We start from the raw sequence: 16,599 nt of genomic DNA, 5'->3' as shown, positions 1-16,599 counted from the left end.
GTTTTGATCCTCCTTCTTTCCAGAGCCACAGTGGCAATAAGCCCAGGCCTACAGCGTCCATGTCTGACTGTGGGCGCGCACACACTGGTGCTTTGTTTTTTGGACGCTTGCGGGGGCTGCCGGAAGTGCTGTGGAACCTCAGGGCCAAATTAGGCCACATGTGTGCTTGGACGTCACACAAAAGAATTCCTCCCTCCCACTGCTCTGTGTGCTTTTTTTTTATTCAGGGAATCACGTGCACCACTATTTTTTGTTTGTGAAATGTATGGACCTACTGTATATATGGTACAAGTTTTATGTTTGGAATCCATAATTCATAGCTGTTCTTATGTAATTAAAGCTTATAGATAACCTGAAGGCATTATTCATGTATGAACAGATGTAAGTTAACATTCATTCATTGACTCACACTGTAGGTGCTTCCTTTGTGTGTGGGGAAGTGCACCCTGCACTGCTGAGTGTCCGGTAGACCAGAAGCTCATCTGTGGGTGTTCGGGTGATGTCATGCCCTTAGGCTGGGTTCCATGCGTAAGGGTCAGGGGTTAAGCCTGTTCTCTGATGCGCTATGCTGCCACACTAATGTGCATACACTGATATGCTTCCTCCATATTTCTCCAACACGACTCCAGCCTTCATGGCTGAACAGGACTTTTGTTTTCCTGCTCTCATACATTTCCAGAGTTTGGGAACTTTTTCAGTGTTGCTATGCAGCCTGACATTAAATAGAAGTTAGCAGGATATGTTGACTCACTCTTGGAGAGAGGATGACTTCAGCTCAGTGAAATATACTGGAAATCAAAATGTTTACTGTATTGTTGTTGTTGTTGTTGTTTTTTGAATGGTGGGACATGTTTTGCGTTTACACCCGTGTTATTTTATGAAAAGGATCCATAAAATATTACATGGTCACATGCCAGTATATTTTAAAAGTAAGACTAAAGCTGAGTGCATTTTTTTTTTTATCCCTCTTGGTGCCTGTGTGTAAATGAACACCCATTACAGTATTGTCTAAATATTAAATTAACTGATCCTAAGCCAGCAAGTATTTTATTGGCAGGCTCAAAAGTTCACATCCTTGCTGATACGCTCCAGCGAATTTATTTGATGTCTAACATCTAATGATTTAAGACAGTGAACATGTTTACTTTGTTACTTATTTAAAAGAGGAGTCAACACTTCAACTTCCAAGCAGTAAAATCAATGGGAAGAGTGAGGAAACCAAGACCAACAGCAGAAAACACTGTCCCGTCTACAGGTCCAGAGAAAGGTATGAAAAGGTATCAAAGTGTTTACGAACACCATTATGAACGGTGAAAACACAGACACTGAGATTCTACCACAAAGTGGATGAAAAATAACTTCAAAACCTGCCAAAATACAGTATGAACAGTGTGTGATCATATGTTAAAAACAATAGTTAATGTCAGAAACTCGAATGTTAATAATACATCAGCGCAAATCATGAGAAATCGCATTCACTACATGGGAAGTGTGTAAAAACCATGTGTAAATTGTACTTGAATCAGGTGATTATTCACATGTGGCTTCTTTTTAAGGACAAGTATGTAAGGATGTGTGTCTTTTCTTTAGTTTTCTTCTGGTTCATTTTGCCTTTTTTTTTGTTTTCTCAAATTTAGAAGCTATCCACGTGAAAATTTTTTATTTTACTATAGAAAATGTAGTAGAATTTCTGTAGTAAATACTATAGTGATTTAGAACCTAACTGTAGTATATTGCAGTGATATGGCATAATTTATTGTGATAATTCTACTTTACTGTTACTGTAATAGATACTATATTACTGTAGTAAATATTCTACTGTACTATACGGTACTACAATACGTGTGACAACCTTCACAGCACAGGTTAATGTTGTAAATCTTTGTAGTACATTATAATGAACACTAGAACACAATGTAATATCCAGTAGTATTCTATACGTAGTAACTCCAATATTTAAAACAGTTTATGAATTCACTATAGTCATTTCTACTGTATGCTGTAGCATACGTTAACAAAGTGTAGTGAAGACTATAATATACTACAGTATACCACAATCTACTACAGTTTACTGTAGTAAATTCTAACATTTTTCATGTGGGTAAATTTAAATGTTGCTTAGTCAGGAATGCTTGCTGTACTCTCTGGAACCCTTGCTGTTTAACCCTTATGTTAGGCTTTCTTTGAGGAAGTGAGTTGCGTGTCATCACCTTCACCTCTTATTATCTGTAAGCCATTGAGAGCAGACTGAGGTGTGTCAGAATGAACAGGGTTTGGTTCCTTGTGCGGATGTTTGCCCAGTAATTACAGCTATTCTGAAGTCTTTTTAAGCACCGCTCTGAGAGACGTGAGAGAGACATGCCTAGACATGCAGGACTAGACCAGAGTTCTCTCTCTCATACAAGTACACACACACTCTCTCTCTCTCTCTCTCTCTCTCTCTCTCACAGCAAACAAGAGCCACTGTTTCAGTCCTACTCACTCATTACACTTTCAGCATGTCTACAGAGACAGAAGAATTAATGTACTGTGTATAATAGCAGTCACATTTGCTAGGTGCTGGCTTGGTTACAGTCAGTCTAAACCTTGACTGGAGCGAGCAGCCATGCAATTTAATGTGATAATAAATAATGTTCATTTTCCTTACAGTGGCATTGTTTGTCCTAATGTTCTACAGTATTCAAATTGTGGACTTAGATTTGCTTGGACTTGAACTCATGAGACTTTGAGATTTTGACTCAAAAGCTTTAACTGAATTTCGCCTTCCCTGATGTGTAAATAATCTGTATTAAAAATTGTTTCGTAAACATGATGGCATTCAAATTATATTGCTTAATCCCACTGCAGTTCATGAAGGTAACCGGTGTATTTCCATTCAATTTTATTTATACAGCACATAGACATTCTCACAAAGTCATTTTAAAGAAATCCGGATTTAGATTTAGATCCATAATAAACAAGCCATAGATGATATTGTCAAGATAAACTCTGAGACGACCTGCAGAAGAAACCTTGAGTGGAATCAAGACTCAGGAAAACAAATTTTGCATTAAATTAGAACGCGTAACTCCGAATTTCTAACCCCAACTAGGAAAAAACACAGACAATTCGGAATTCCTACTTAGAAAGTCGGTAAAGTCTCCTTAACCCCAAGCACATGATGTCAAATTAACATGGCTGCTTAAATTATCATTGATAATGTAGCACTTATTTACTTGTAAATGTTACTTGTAAGTTATACTCAGTGTATCAGCATTAGCTCAATCAACACACATCAACATATATTAGATTGACTAATATACACTGACTATACAGTTCACTAATTTGAGGAGGTAAATATACATCACTCATCAGCGTTAGCTGGCTAACAAAAGACAAACATGTAAACACTGAGTAAAATCTCAATAAAATCAGAATGCTATGATTTGCAAATCTCATGAACCCATATGTTATTCACAATAGAACATAGAACACATATCAAATGTTTAAACTGAGGAAATGTGCCATTTTAATGAAAAAATAAGGTAATATTGAATTTGATGGCCGCAACACATCAACACAATAATGTTGGGTCAGTGGTAACAAAAGGCTGGAAAAGGAAGTATTACTAATAAGAAACAGCTGGAGGTTAATTGGTAACAGGTCAGTAACACGATGTGGTATAAAAAGAGTATTTTAGAGAGGCAGAGTCTCTCAGAAGTAAAGATGGGCAGAGGTTCACCAATCTGCAAAAAACTGCGTCTACAATTTGTGGAACAATTTCAGAATAATGTTCCTCAGTGTAAAATTGCAAAGACAATGAATATCTCATCATCTACAGTACATAATATCATCAAACGCTTTAGAGAATCTGGAGAAATCTCTGTGCGCAAAGGACAAAGGTGAAAATCAATATTGCACGTCCGTGATCTTCGGGCCCTCAGGCGGCACTGCATTAAAAACAGGCATGATTCTGTAATGGAAATCACTGCATGGGCTCAGAAACACCTCCAGAACTCATTGTCTGTGAACACAGTTCACCGTGCCATCCACAAATGCTGGTTAAATCTCTATCATGCGAAGAAGAAGCCATATGTGAACATGATCCAGAAACGCAGCCGTCTTCTCTGGGCCAAAGCTCATTTAAAATGGACTGAGGTAAAGTGGAAAACTGTTCTGTGGTCAGATGAATCGAAATTTTAAATTCTTTTTGGAAACCATGGATGCTGAGTCCTCTAAACTAAAGAGGACTAAAGAGCAGAGGGACCATCCGGCTTTTTAGTGCTAAGTTCAAAAGCCTACATCTTTGATGGTATGGGGTGCATCAGTGCCTACGGAATGGTCGGCTTGCACATCTGGAAAGGCACCATCAATGCGGAAAGGTATATACAGGTTTTACAGCAACATCTGCTTCTATCCTGATTCTATCCCATCTTTACTTCTGAGGGACTCTGCCTCTCTAAGACACTCTTTTTATACCCAATCATCTTACTGACCTGTTGTCCATTAACCTAATTAGTTGCAAATTAGTTATGACATGGTAATGTCATAAGTGACATCTTTAATTTAATGTTAATAAAATTATGTCAATTATGACATTACAATGATTACTGTTATTAAAACCATGCCACCTTATAATTATAAATAGTTATAAAACATCATTTTTATTTATTTTGGCAGTTTGGTGGTGTCAGGATATTGAGTCACCAGTACATTCTTTTTGTAATATATTCTAAGTAAATGTAAGCTTATTAATATTTAGGATAAAACTTTATTCATGGTTATTTATGGTTCAGGAGCACTGTGTCATTCATAAAGTTGAAATGAAATCTACACCAGTTATTAATGTTATCAAGTATTAAGTATTAAGGAATTACACTTGTCTCTGTAATATACAGTGTCTCAGAGGATAAAGTGTTAATCAAGACTAACTTGGTCCTTAACAACCCCATGAGCAGTCTGTAAAGAGAGCCACTTGCATGACGAAGTGTTCTAATTACAGCTGCACTTTACTGCTTGGGTTTGCATGTGTTACTTGGTTTATATGTCCTCCTCTGTGTGATAAAGTCATAGTGAAGTGTGTCTGTTTGGTTTGCTATAACACCTGCATCTGTGCTGTCTCACTTCCTCATCTCAAATCTGACACACGTCTCCTGTAATGAGTGAGACTGGCTCCAGAGTTGGCAGAGTCTGTCAGCTCACTTGAAAGCAGCCCTCGGGGTGAAAGAGGGGCCAAAACACAGCAGCGGCTCACACATCTACACTCTGCACTCGTCTGTGTGTCCGCCCACACTCGGCACACTGCTCTGACCCGTCTCAATGGCAGTGTGTGCGAGCTGCAAGGCCAAGCGTGACTAGAGCTGTGGTGTGCTTGTCAGGTCTTGTTATAGAGCACACTTCTTTATACACGGAGAGGCACGAACACTACCCAGACACACACACATATACACAGCCACAGCCCACACCTAGGGCTTAAACAGAAACATGACACATCTGTCCTGGTTTCAACCTGGAAACTCTATTTCACTGTATGTTTTATAATGGACATTCTGGAAATGCACAGAGATTTTATTTTCATCACATAGGTTTAGTTAGCAGTGTGAATTGTTCAATCAGATATTTATTTTGTGTGTTCAGGCCAGCTATCAGCACTGTGATCTTTGTTAAAAAGTATGACAAGCAAGAATTGGAAAACATCCGGCTCCATGTGATGTCCAGCTCAATACTCGACACCACACAGTCAGTACGTTTACATGGACAACAATAATCTGATATTAACCCGATTAAGACGATACTCTGATTAAGAAACTATCATGTAAACAGCGATTTCTGATGACCTTAATCCGACTAAAGTCATACTCGAAGTAAACACAAATCGAATTAAGACATGTGGAGTATTTTAGTCGCATTATCGAAGTGCATTATAGACATGTACACACCTTAATCACACTATTAACGTCGTGTGGGAGTTTTCACTGCAATTTGCGATAGGACACGTACACCTGCTATATAGAAGGCAAGATACATGTATTTCGGCTGCTATACAGTCGGTAAATGCGTGGTTTCGGACGCAGCCCACTGCTTCAAGTAGTCGGCTATTTGCACGTATAGCATGACAAATAATTATCTGCACTTGAAGCTTTCGTAAAATAAAATATGAAACACCCAAAACTGTATACGGTACCATAACGAAGACGAACTGTACGTTGATGCGTGAAATTCTGGGAGGAACGTCGGATGGGGTGGAGTGGGGACGTAATAACATGTGCTGTTAATCAATCTATGTTCTATAACATGTAAAATGGGAACATGAAAGGAATATTCTAAAATCAACTCATGTAAACACCTTAATCAGAATATTGTCTTATTCAGAATAAGGTCAATAATTAGATTATTGCTGTCCATTTAATGTAATCAGTGTTATATCACAGTGGGTCGGAATTTGTTGATAATTGTTATATTCTAATCTTAATAATAAATGAGTAAAAATAAATTCTTCAACAAAGAAAAACATGTCATTGTTGATATGGTCGGTACATTTATTTAACATTAATGGAAGGAGTCTCCAGTCTCAACAAATTTTCCATCATGGTTTAAATCTTTACTGAGGACTTTCTCTAACATGAGAAGCTGCATTTTATACCTATTATTTTCATGAGGACAAAAACAAGAGGCTGGTGAAGGAGCAACTGGTTATTGCTTTTAAAAACATAAGGGATAACAGGAAATCGCTTGTTTTGTGGATGTTCTACAACATTAATTGTAACTATAAATGGTTTTAAAAAGTATGATATTCTTAAATTAATGTAAAAAAAAATATTGTAATCATTGGAACATGCTGTTATAGGAAAATAATCAAGTTTGAGGTTGTAACAGTAACTTGAGTAAACTTGTTGAATTTAATGTTGTGCTAATAAAATCTAATGTTTCTTCATATATTCAGTGTACTCAAAAGATAAAAAATGAAAAGAAAAACCAGGCTAAATGTGATATTTGGGTCAGTATATGCTTGGATTCACCAAAAAAAACCTGATTTGACCGCATTTTTTAATCCTAGTCAATTTGCTGGACTTTACCCTGCCATCAGAAAAAATCAGTCTGAAATTTTCACTTCATGAAACACAATTTCCTTTAAGCTAGATTTCTCTTCCTGTCTTTTTCTCTGCTCTCCACCCATGTTGCGTCTGCCAGCAGTTGCTGTCATGACCAGCTGTCGTGGGCCTGATAAATGAGACCTTCCTTTGGAATGGCAGCACAGCTGAGAGGTCTTCTGGTGACATGGATGTATATAAATATACATGTGTGTCTGTGTGCACATGTATGACTGTTTGTATGAGCTGAATGAGAGAGAGAGGGGAGGGGGGATATTCGCTGCATGTGGAATTACAGTAGATATCTGAGTGGAACAAAAAATAGGGGCAATGAGAAAGAATAGACTGATCCTGAACGCTGTATCTCTGACAGCGGTTTAGACACCAGATCTTGGCACATGGAGAGAATTTTAAGTGTGTGCACTGAGAAAGCATTCTAGGAAAAGGATGTTCACCATAGAGTGGTTCTCTGTACTCAGGCCACCACTGCCTAGCACAGTTTTGCATTTTAACTGCAATCTGAACAATCTGACTAATCTCTAGGTCCCTTCAGAAAGAGAAAATTGTAATAGCAAATGTCATTGCCTTATATGTATTGTATAATAAAGGTAACACTATACAGTCAGCTCTAGCGTTATGAAATAGAATTTACTTAAGAACTTATTTAAGATGAATGAATGTTCTTATGAAAATTATTTTTGTTGAAAGGTTTATTATTTAATAACTACATTTCTGTAGTTTGAGTGAAAAATTTTAGATCTCATCCACTTTTGCTCATTTTTGCCCATTCTCTTGAAGACTGCAGGTACTTATGAAGTTAACTGTAACTTGGAATAGGGAAATTATCTTAAATACATAGTCTTATATTACACATATGTAATTTTTTAAATAATATACGTTGCCTGTAATAAACCTTTGTAATGAAATATCTCATACTTTATGATAAATGAAAATGATGCATAATGTCTTCTATAGAAATCAAGTCAAGACCAGGAGTATCAAGATGAATAAAATATTGTTTTATTTTTACATTGTGACAGTAAATAAAAATCTAACTGAATCACTGTGCATAAAGGTACCCACCCATAATTGCAACAATAACTGGGATTCTTTCCGCTTTTATACAAGTTTAAGCTGTGTAATGACTTGATTGTGGTTACACAGCATTCATTGTGTCATCGTTTAGCTGGAAATGGACTAAAGCAGGCCACACTGTGCCTGTATTATCCGGCTTATATGTGAAGTTCCCGAATGCATTTCCTGCCATTCACAGTCATGCATACTTATTAATACATTTATGCACATCTGCATATATAAACATGTACACGTACTATATTGTAGTTAATACTATGTACTAAATAAAATAAAAATTGTATTAATAGTGCTCAAAATATCTGTATCTCTATCTGTATTTAAACTGTAAGTGAGCTTTTATTATTATTATTATTTTTTTTTAAATTTATTTTAAATATGGACCCTACCACTATGCCCTAAACAAATTGCAAAACACTGAAAAAAAAAGAGCTGCTGAAGGAAGAAGTCATTTTTGTTCACAAATTATAACAACGAATATCAATTTGTAGAACATAATTTTATTCAAGTCCCCAACCACATGCAACTTTCAGGCTTTCTATCTTCTGTCTACTATGGCTGAATATAAGCAAGCCAACTATGTTTCATTGCAATGATGTATTTCCCCAAATCAGAGAAATAAGTTGTTTATAACTTACAGCAAAACACATGTTTAATGATATTTGATCACACTTACTTTATTTTTTGGGTTTGTTATAGTCCAGAAAAAACTGACTCTACTACAAAGCTGTACTTACTACAGAGATGTACTTACTGTGCTGCAGTGAGTCAAAATTGCATTTCATTATAAAATGTAGAAAAACGTGTGCAATTAGTGTACAAATTAATATAATAATAATAATAATAATAATAATAATAATAATAATAATAATAAATAAATAAGATTATTTTTGGAGATTATTTGTTTTGGGGTTTTTTTTATGTCCTATGCATAGTGTGTGGTCTGCATGGGCTACATGGAACATTGTTAACTTGTTTTCCATGCAAAAATCCATCTGCCTTGTCTAATGCCTGAACTTTCTGGGCTAGGTCTTTTTGTGTGGGTTTTGAATTGTAGTTGGCATGGAACTTTTTGCTGAAACCTGGCAAACCTGCCAGCGTGCTTCACAGTCATGCATTTCATGCTCTGTATAAGTAAAAACATTGCAGTTATGTGACTTTTTGTTTCATCCTGTGCTATCCCAATTCCAAAGCATATACATAGTCCCAATGTGAAGCTTTCCTATAAAAATAAATAATATAACACTGTCTATTAGTATCTGTATTTGTATACAACACACTATGTGTTCAATCCGGATAACATTTTTGTATTTGGTTACATCCTTACTAAATAGTATAGAGTAGGCAATAGGTTTGAATACAGCTCTGTATTCATTAAAATGATTGGTTCAGATTTGGAAGAACTGTGTGGAATCTTTCCCACCTTCACCCACTCAGTTGCTATCAGTCCTGCTTTGAAGAGTGTGTTTGGATTATTCTGTTGTGCTCCATTGCTGTCTGTCCATCTCTCTAACAGTCCCTCTGGATTCCACATGGGCTCAAACTGTAGCGGCCAACCTTTGAACATGGCTCCAGTAACTCAAGGATAGTGTGACACACCCATTCTTACACACATATACACATGAGACATGCACAAAAACCTCTGGCCCAGCAAACAAAGATTTAGAGCAAGCCTAAGAGAACCAAAATAGGGCAGAGTCATCCTCTATGAAAGAGCTCTCTGTGCAAGTGATCCGTAATCATGTAAAGGGTTGCATTTGTCTCCATTAGCCCCAGTTAAGGCATAAATGGGCTTTCAAAAAAAATGCAGGAGGGAACTCATTTTCTTTGCTTTCTATGAGCTTGTAAAGAGCTGGTGCATATGGTTCCCATGCAAACAGTTGTATTGTGTTACACTTTTATGAAAAAGCTAGCCACCAGGGGAGTACCAGTGTCCACAATAACCTGTGATCTTATCTGCAGTGCTGAATACCGCTGCTGACCCAATTACAGTCGTATATATACAGCCCCAACACAGATGGCCTTTCATAGGACATGTCTGAACTTTTATGAATTAGGATATCCACTGTAGCTGTGTTATGGTTCTGACTTCCGCACCCTGCCTCTTAATCATTTGACTGTAGCGGAGTAAAAAAAGGATTGGCCATTGTGTCTACAATACAATGGTCTACATCCTCAGTGACTGGATCCTTACACCTACGCTTCCAAAATCATTAAGGCCAGCGGCTGTTGAACAGGGACCTTGTAAATTTAAGCTTCCTGGGAAAGATACTGCAGCAGAGCACAGGTGCAGGAGCTTCACTGCCAAAGTGTTGCTAGGAATGAGATGGATAAGAAATGAGGGGTCTTTCCTTCATGCCTGAGTGTGTATGTGTGTGAGAACATAAATGATATGAGCTTGTTCTTTAAAAAAGAATTCAAACAAATGGCAGTAATGAAGTTGGATTTAGTAAGTTGTAGGAAACGGTATGAACACAAACCCCCCCTAACCTAAACTTAACTTTGGTAAATTTTCATAATTTTTTTTGTAAAATAAATATGCAGAATTTCCTATAATGCTACACTTTCAGAAATAAAGGTTCTAAACCGTACTTTTCCTTGTTACTGGTATCATCAGAGGTGCCTCTTTTGTATCTAGAGTATATATCTTTATACATAATGGGACCTTAAATACCACTGATTTACTGTATTTCACATGCACCTTCCCTGGTAATAGATACAAATTAAAGGAAGGAAAGATGCACAATGAATGGTACCGCCACAGCAGCAAGGAAAAGTCCAGACTGGAACCTTGATTTCTGAGCATGTATTGCTTTTGTCGAGCTCATTTCCTCCCCTGAGGTATTAGTGGCAATCCTATAATCACTGTACCATGTGCCACAATCTGGACCAGATTTTTTTTGAATGATCAGCCTGTATTTAATGATTAACTAATTTAGCAATTACTTCCTTCCATCACCCCCCCCACGTGGCGGAACACTGATGCGTTTTTGCTGAATTAATTGCCTGTGAGATGGATGCTGTTAGAATGATTTGTACTTAAGTGACAGGAGGTCAACAGTAACTCCTGTTGGGGACTTTCCACTCGAAGGCTTTTCTCGCAGACACAGCCAGCCTGTGAAAGATATCAGCATGTGACCCTATCAGCATGTGACTGTTCAGCTGCACACACACAACATGAGAAGCTTTTAAATAGCAGGAAACTTAGTTCAAATACATTTGTAATAGTTTTGAAGGTTTTATTGTTCCAAAGCATACTGTGCCACAGGAAATTAATGGGACATCTTGTCAAGCTTGTATATTTAGATTTTCAGGGTGCATAGTACAGGGGGATTTGGGGATCTGGTATCCCCTAATTATGACTTTAACCCTCTTAAAGAAAGTGGTTGACTTGCTCCTTTTCACCCCATGTTTCTTAAGTGCTTTATCATTTGAAACAATTGTATCTGAAAAATGTAAAAAAAAAAAAAAAAAAAAAAGAGCCTATAAATGAGAGTAAATTGAGTTTGGAGGCCCAATAACCCCACCTCTTCCTCATTAAAAACTCTGGAAATTAGTCCAGCTGGTGGTTATTGCAGACATTTATTTCAGATTTTGTGGCTCTATCTGTGGCCATATTAGTTTTTCTTTGTACACACCATATTTATACCTCAATATTTGGTGTAGCACTATTACATACTTGCCTCACAGCCACAAGTAAATATTTGTGTAAAGCATCCTCAGCTATTTTCATTTTCTTTCTTCCTCTGGTGCTCTGTTCTCTGATGAAGCCATGCATTTCCATGACAGATAAATGCATCTGTCAATCCTTCATTTCAGCCGTGGGTGTATATTTTTTTAAAACATTTTATTACACTTTTCAGGTGTCTAGTTTCAAAATGCCTCGAAGTGATCAACCGTAGAGATCTTTTTCGAATGACATCATGCTCATCACGTCTCTGTCCATACCTCTCCATCTGTCTCTGTATGATGAGCACACAGGAACAGGGATAGACAAAGCAGACAGTGAACAAGTCTGTCAGCTAACATTGACCCACAGACTGCTAAACATATGTCTTACTATTCATAAGCTCTGCTTTTCTCTTTGCTTTCTCTCTCTTCCCTCTCCCTCCTTCTTTCCAAGACTTCTACAGACAGCTGCAGATGGCTTCATTCTTCAGACCACATTTACTTCTTTATCGGGTGTAGCACTAGTCTTAGTGCTCCTCGTGCTTAGTGAACAGTGTCTGAGATGCCACATTCACTGGATTCCAGTGGGTAATTTCAGCTAAAATGGAGGCACTGACCTACATGAGATGTCTCCTCTTTCCAACATTGTGTTCCTTGAAAATCTATTAAATTTGTGCATTCACTGTGTGTGCATCCGAGCGTGGGGGCCATGTCTGAGTAAAGTATTCCAAAATATCTTCATTTGGCAGTAAATGGGAGAAATTATGCATTAATAAATCACACAATGGCTTATGCACAATGTGTAATCATATATATGGTCACATGATATCGAGTAAAGCATTTACGCCATTTACCCTTTGTTGTTCCACAAAAGAAACATGCATTAGTAAAATTTTTGTCATTTCATCTTCGTGCTTTAATAAGAAGAGAATGTGTTGAGGTGTGACTGGTATTTGATCACCTGATCTTCTCCTTTGATTTACAGTAAGTACTGTGTTTCCTAATTTTGTACACTATATTTTCTAATAACCTAGAATCAGCTTACACAAAAATCCCAATCTTCTCAAGCATTAGAAACCTTGAAATTCCCCTTTGTCTGAAAGCGAAATATGAATGAACATTAGTTAGACTCCCAGCAGACTTTTCCTCTCCACTAGACAGAGCAGCTGTGGTCTGCCTCAGCAGCAAAAGAAGTATACGAGCTAACTAATGAAATACTCACACAGGATGTTTACTAGTTTGAATAGCTGTAACACGTTTTGCTTATTGAACCGATGAAATCGGATGTCTTAATTACTGCTTGTGGTCAAGCTTCACATGGGAATGATGGTAGCCTGGTGGTAGTGATGTGGCTTGTTTGGGAAACAGTAGATCCAGGCTTGTTTTTACGTCACTGCCGATGTCTGGAAGTGTGTTCGTCTGGCTTGCTTGAGCCTAAAAGCCCCTTGATGACTCATAAAGTTGTGGAGAAACCAGAACCAGAACCATCCACTGTTTACTATACAAAAGAACAGGTCACAGAAACATAAACAAACAAGAAAAACACACATTTAATATTAGATGTGTTGCCTAATATTATAATTGTAAAGTCTGTCTTTCTTTTAGCTCAGGTAAGCCTCAGTTAAGGACAATGTGAGAAATCTCAAACTTTTTTATGAATAAAATTGTTGTTAAATGATTTCAGATCAGCCTTAAAGTTTAGAACTGAAAAATATTTCAAACACGGATTATGTGCTGTTTTTAAACTACTTTCAGACAATCAAGTTTGTTTTTGAATGTTAGAGAAAGCAAAGTCATTCATAAAAGTAGATGTTTTAATAATCGCCCATCCACATAAAGTGGTGAGTCAGAAGGGTATATAAAGTTATGACTCCCAGGATCTGAGTGTAGCCTTGTGGGATAGGCTTATCTATTAGATATGGGCTTAGGGAGGCATTTCCGCTCACGGCCCAACCTTTAGCACACACACAAACACTGATGCTTTCCTGTTTCTCACAGATGAGTGACCTTGGAGTCATTTATTCTCAAGCCACTTCTCCAAATACCTTTGCTGCAAGCCCAGAAAGTAAACATGAAAGTCATACAGTGATAGTAATTCCTGTTCATGTGTCAGTGTCTGCTCCAATATTGACTTTAAAGTGCAAAACAAATACAAATACAAAATGACTTTTGTAATTGAAAATGACTGTAAATTAAAATTTGGAGAGTGTGTATTGTATTTTACATATTTATGGTTATTTTAGTTAGCATTTGTCAAACACAAGCTTATCAAAGCAGAACCACGTGATGATGCTATAAAGACTAAAGTGTCATGGCTGTTACACACTTTGAAGCTAAACCTCCTAACCTCATGGTCAAGTGGCTAGAGGACGAACTGGACGTGAAGGGCAAATTAGTGAGACATATTTCGGGAAACGATCAGAGCATGGTATTACTTCTTAGATCAGGATAGCTTTTGATCTGCAGTGTAGCCTGATCCAGCATCAAAAGCCTGGCAGCAATGTAACACCACACACAGAGAGCTGAGTTACAAGCGTTCTGCAGCCGGCTCACACATGATCACCTCCCCATATGTGCTGATTTAAGTCAGTGAATTTCTTTGATATTTTAAAATATAACAAAAAGCTATGGAGGATACATCAGAGACAAAAGGCAACATTTTAATAGATGAGCCACCCAGAATGTACTCACTTTATGACATATAGAGTACAAACTTATGTCATAGTTTTTCTGCCAACATTTACCATATACACTATTAATTTCACTAATATACTAATGTTACATTTCTTCCACTATACAACCCTTCTACAAACACATTACAAGTCTTAATTTGTTCCTGCTCTCACTTTGACTTGAATGAGAATGGTTGGAGAAGTGGGTGTGTGTGATTGGACTAATTGACAGTAGGCAATATAAATTCTAGCTTTCTGTATTTCAGTTACTGCTATTTTTATCAGCTACTGAAGCGGCTTGTATTGAACTTTGGGTGATTCACAGATGATTGTCTAGAGACTTAGTCATTTTTATTGGTGCAAGCTTATTAAACCCCTCATAAACGCTGATAATGTAAAGACTATTAAGCCACATAGTTCCACTCACACCCAGCGTCACAATCTTAAAGATTTCAGCATCCTGTCATCACAGGGCAATACAGCAATGTAATAAAACAGGTCTATTGAGTTCCTTATCTCATATAGTATGACGCCACATTGTTCAAGAATGAGTAAGGGACTTTCCATGTTTCCACGCTGAGTTTCTTTACATCATAAATTTAAAAATGTTAAGCTTTTAAAACCATTGTACTGTAATTATTTGTGTATTTCTCTGAAAGAAAAATCTGACCTACTGAATAAAAACCCAGATATGAGTATGTTTGACAGAATGACACACCACTGAAAGAACTGCTGCATTTTCATGAAAATTTATTTAAATTAACATTAAAAACAGGACATGTAAATAACTTAAAGACATACAAATGACTTTTATGCGTACTACATTCCTTGTAGCAAATAAATAGGCAAATTTACAACTGAAATCCAGGGAGCATTAGGATCCCTCATATTGAAGAGCATAACTTTGAAAGTGTGAGCATTCATTCAGTCTTGAGAGTCTGTTTGGCCTGTTGAAGTTATTTCAGAGTTTCTGAAGAGCTCCAGCTTAGATATTGCACCTCTCTTCTGGTGTCTCTTCTTCTCAGACGTGGTGCAAATATCTCCGCTTTGGTCCAAGCTTTCTTCTCCATCTATCTCTCTACATCACCTTAAAAGGAAAGAAAAAGAGAAAATGAATCCCTGACCACAATGAGTGGGTTTATTGGATATTTGCCTATCTGTAATGCCGATTATTGTTTTTTAATTACTGATTAAATGAAAAGACATTAAAATATTAAATAAGATGGACAGATTATAGCCTAGAAAGATCACAGTCGTAATTAAGTGTACCCAAAGACGCAGAGAAACTACTGTGTTTATATATATATATATATATATATATATATATATATATATATATATATATATATATATATATATATATATATATATATATATATAAAGAAGTGTAGTATTTTGAATGAGATATAGTGGTGTAATGGTGTAAAGCTGTATTATATACGACCAGGGTCTCTCAGGGTGTCTCCATGTGTTAAAGCCAGACTCACCGGTGTGTGTGTGTGTTGAATGTGAGTGTGTCACGGTGCCCGGGCCATGCGTAAAGACTCCTGCTGTCCTGAAGTGGAGCTTTCAGCGTCCTGTCTCGTTTTAAAGTCCTGGATGGCTCTCCTGTTCTGGAAATCAATCAGCGCCATGGTGATCACCGCGTTCCAGCAGTTATCCTCGCCTGAGCACCGGAAGTCGATCTCCTTATCGTCCGTGGTGACGATGGTAAAGTAGACGAACTTGCCGGTGCGCTCCACGCAGTCTACCTTCTTAATGTACTGCAGCTTGAGCTCTTTGCTTTTGCTTTTCTTCTGCGTGTCGGCGTAAAGGTTCAGGCTGTCCGTGGTGAGGACGCACGTCTTTCTCTTCCACAACTGGAGCAGGTTGTCGCTCCTCTTCTCCAGCTCGCCCTCCTTCAGCACCTTGGAGCTCTCAACCGGAGTCATTTTCATGTTTTGTGATGGAATGGCGAAAAGCGAGGTTTGTATCCTGAAATCCGTTAAGATGGACGTTTAAAAAAAATAAAGGCTCCTGTCTTTGTCGTGTCTCGGAGCTTCTTTTTCTTCTTCTCCTTCTTCTTCTTGGTGTGGCTGTGACTGAGAATGAATGAG

The 16,599-nt window shown here is 37.4% G+C and overlaps 1 protein-coding gene across 1 annotated transcript; it reads right to left on the bottom strand.

The window, feature by feature from the left end:
• Positions 1-15,236: 15,236 nt before the first annotated feature.
• phlda2 (pleckstrin homology-like domain, family A, member 2) lies at positions 15,237-16,599 on the bottom strand. The gene is made up of 2 exons (XM_017485761.3): positions 15,991-16,599; positions 15,237-15,590 (listed from the first exon to the last, which is right to left on the bottom strand). The coding sequence occupies exon 1, from the start codon at positions 16,438-16,440 to the stop codon at positions 16,021-16,023; it is 420 nt and encodes a 139-aa protein (XP_017341250.1). The 5' UTR covers positions 16,441-16,599; the 3' UTR covers positions 15,237-15,590; positions 15,991-16,020.

This window comes from Ictalurus punctatus, chromosome 14, assembly GCF_001660625.3.
Source record: "Ictalurus punctatus breed USDA103 chromosome 14, Coco_2.0, whole genome shotgun sequence".
Classification (NCBI taxonomy): Eukaryota; Metazoa; Chordata; class Actinopteri; order Siluriformes; family Ictaluridae; genus Ictalurus; species Ictalurus punctatus.
This window is presented reverse-complemented; position numbering and strand designations above follow the sequence as displayed.

What these genes read in the sequence shown, in the direction of transcription:
- phlda2 (XM_017485761.3), bottom strand. Translation starts at nt 16,440, where the DNA reads ATGAAAATGACTCCGGTTGAGAGCTCCAAGGTGCTGAAGGAGGGCGAG.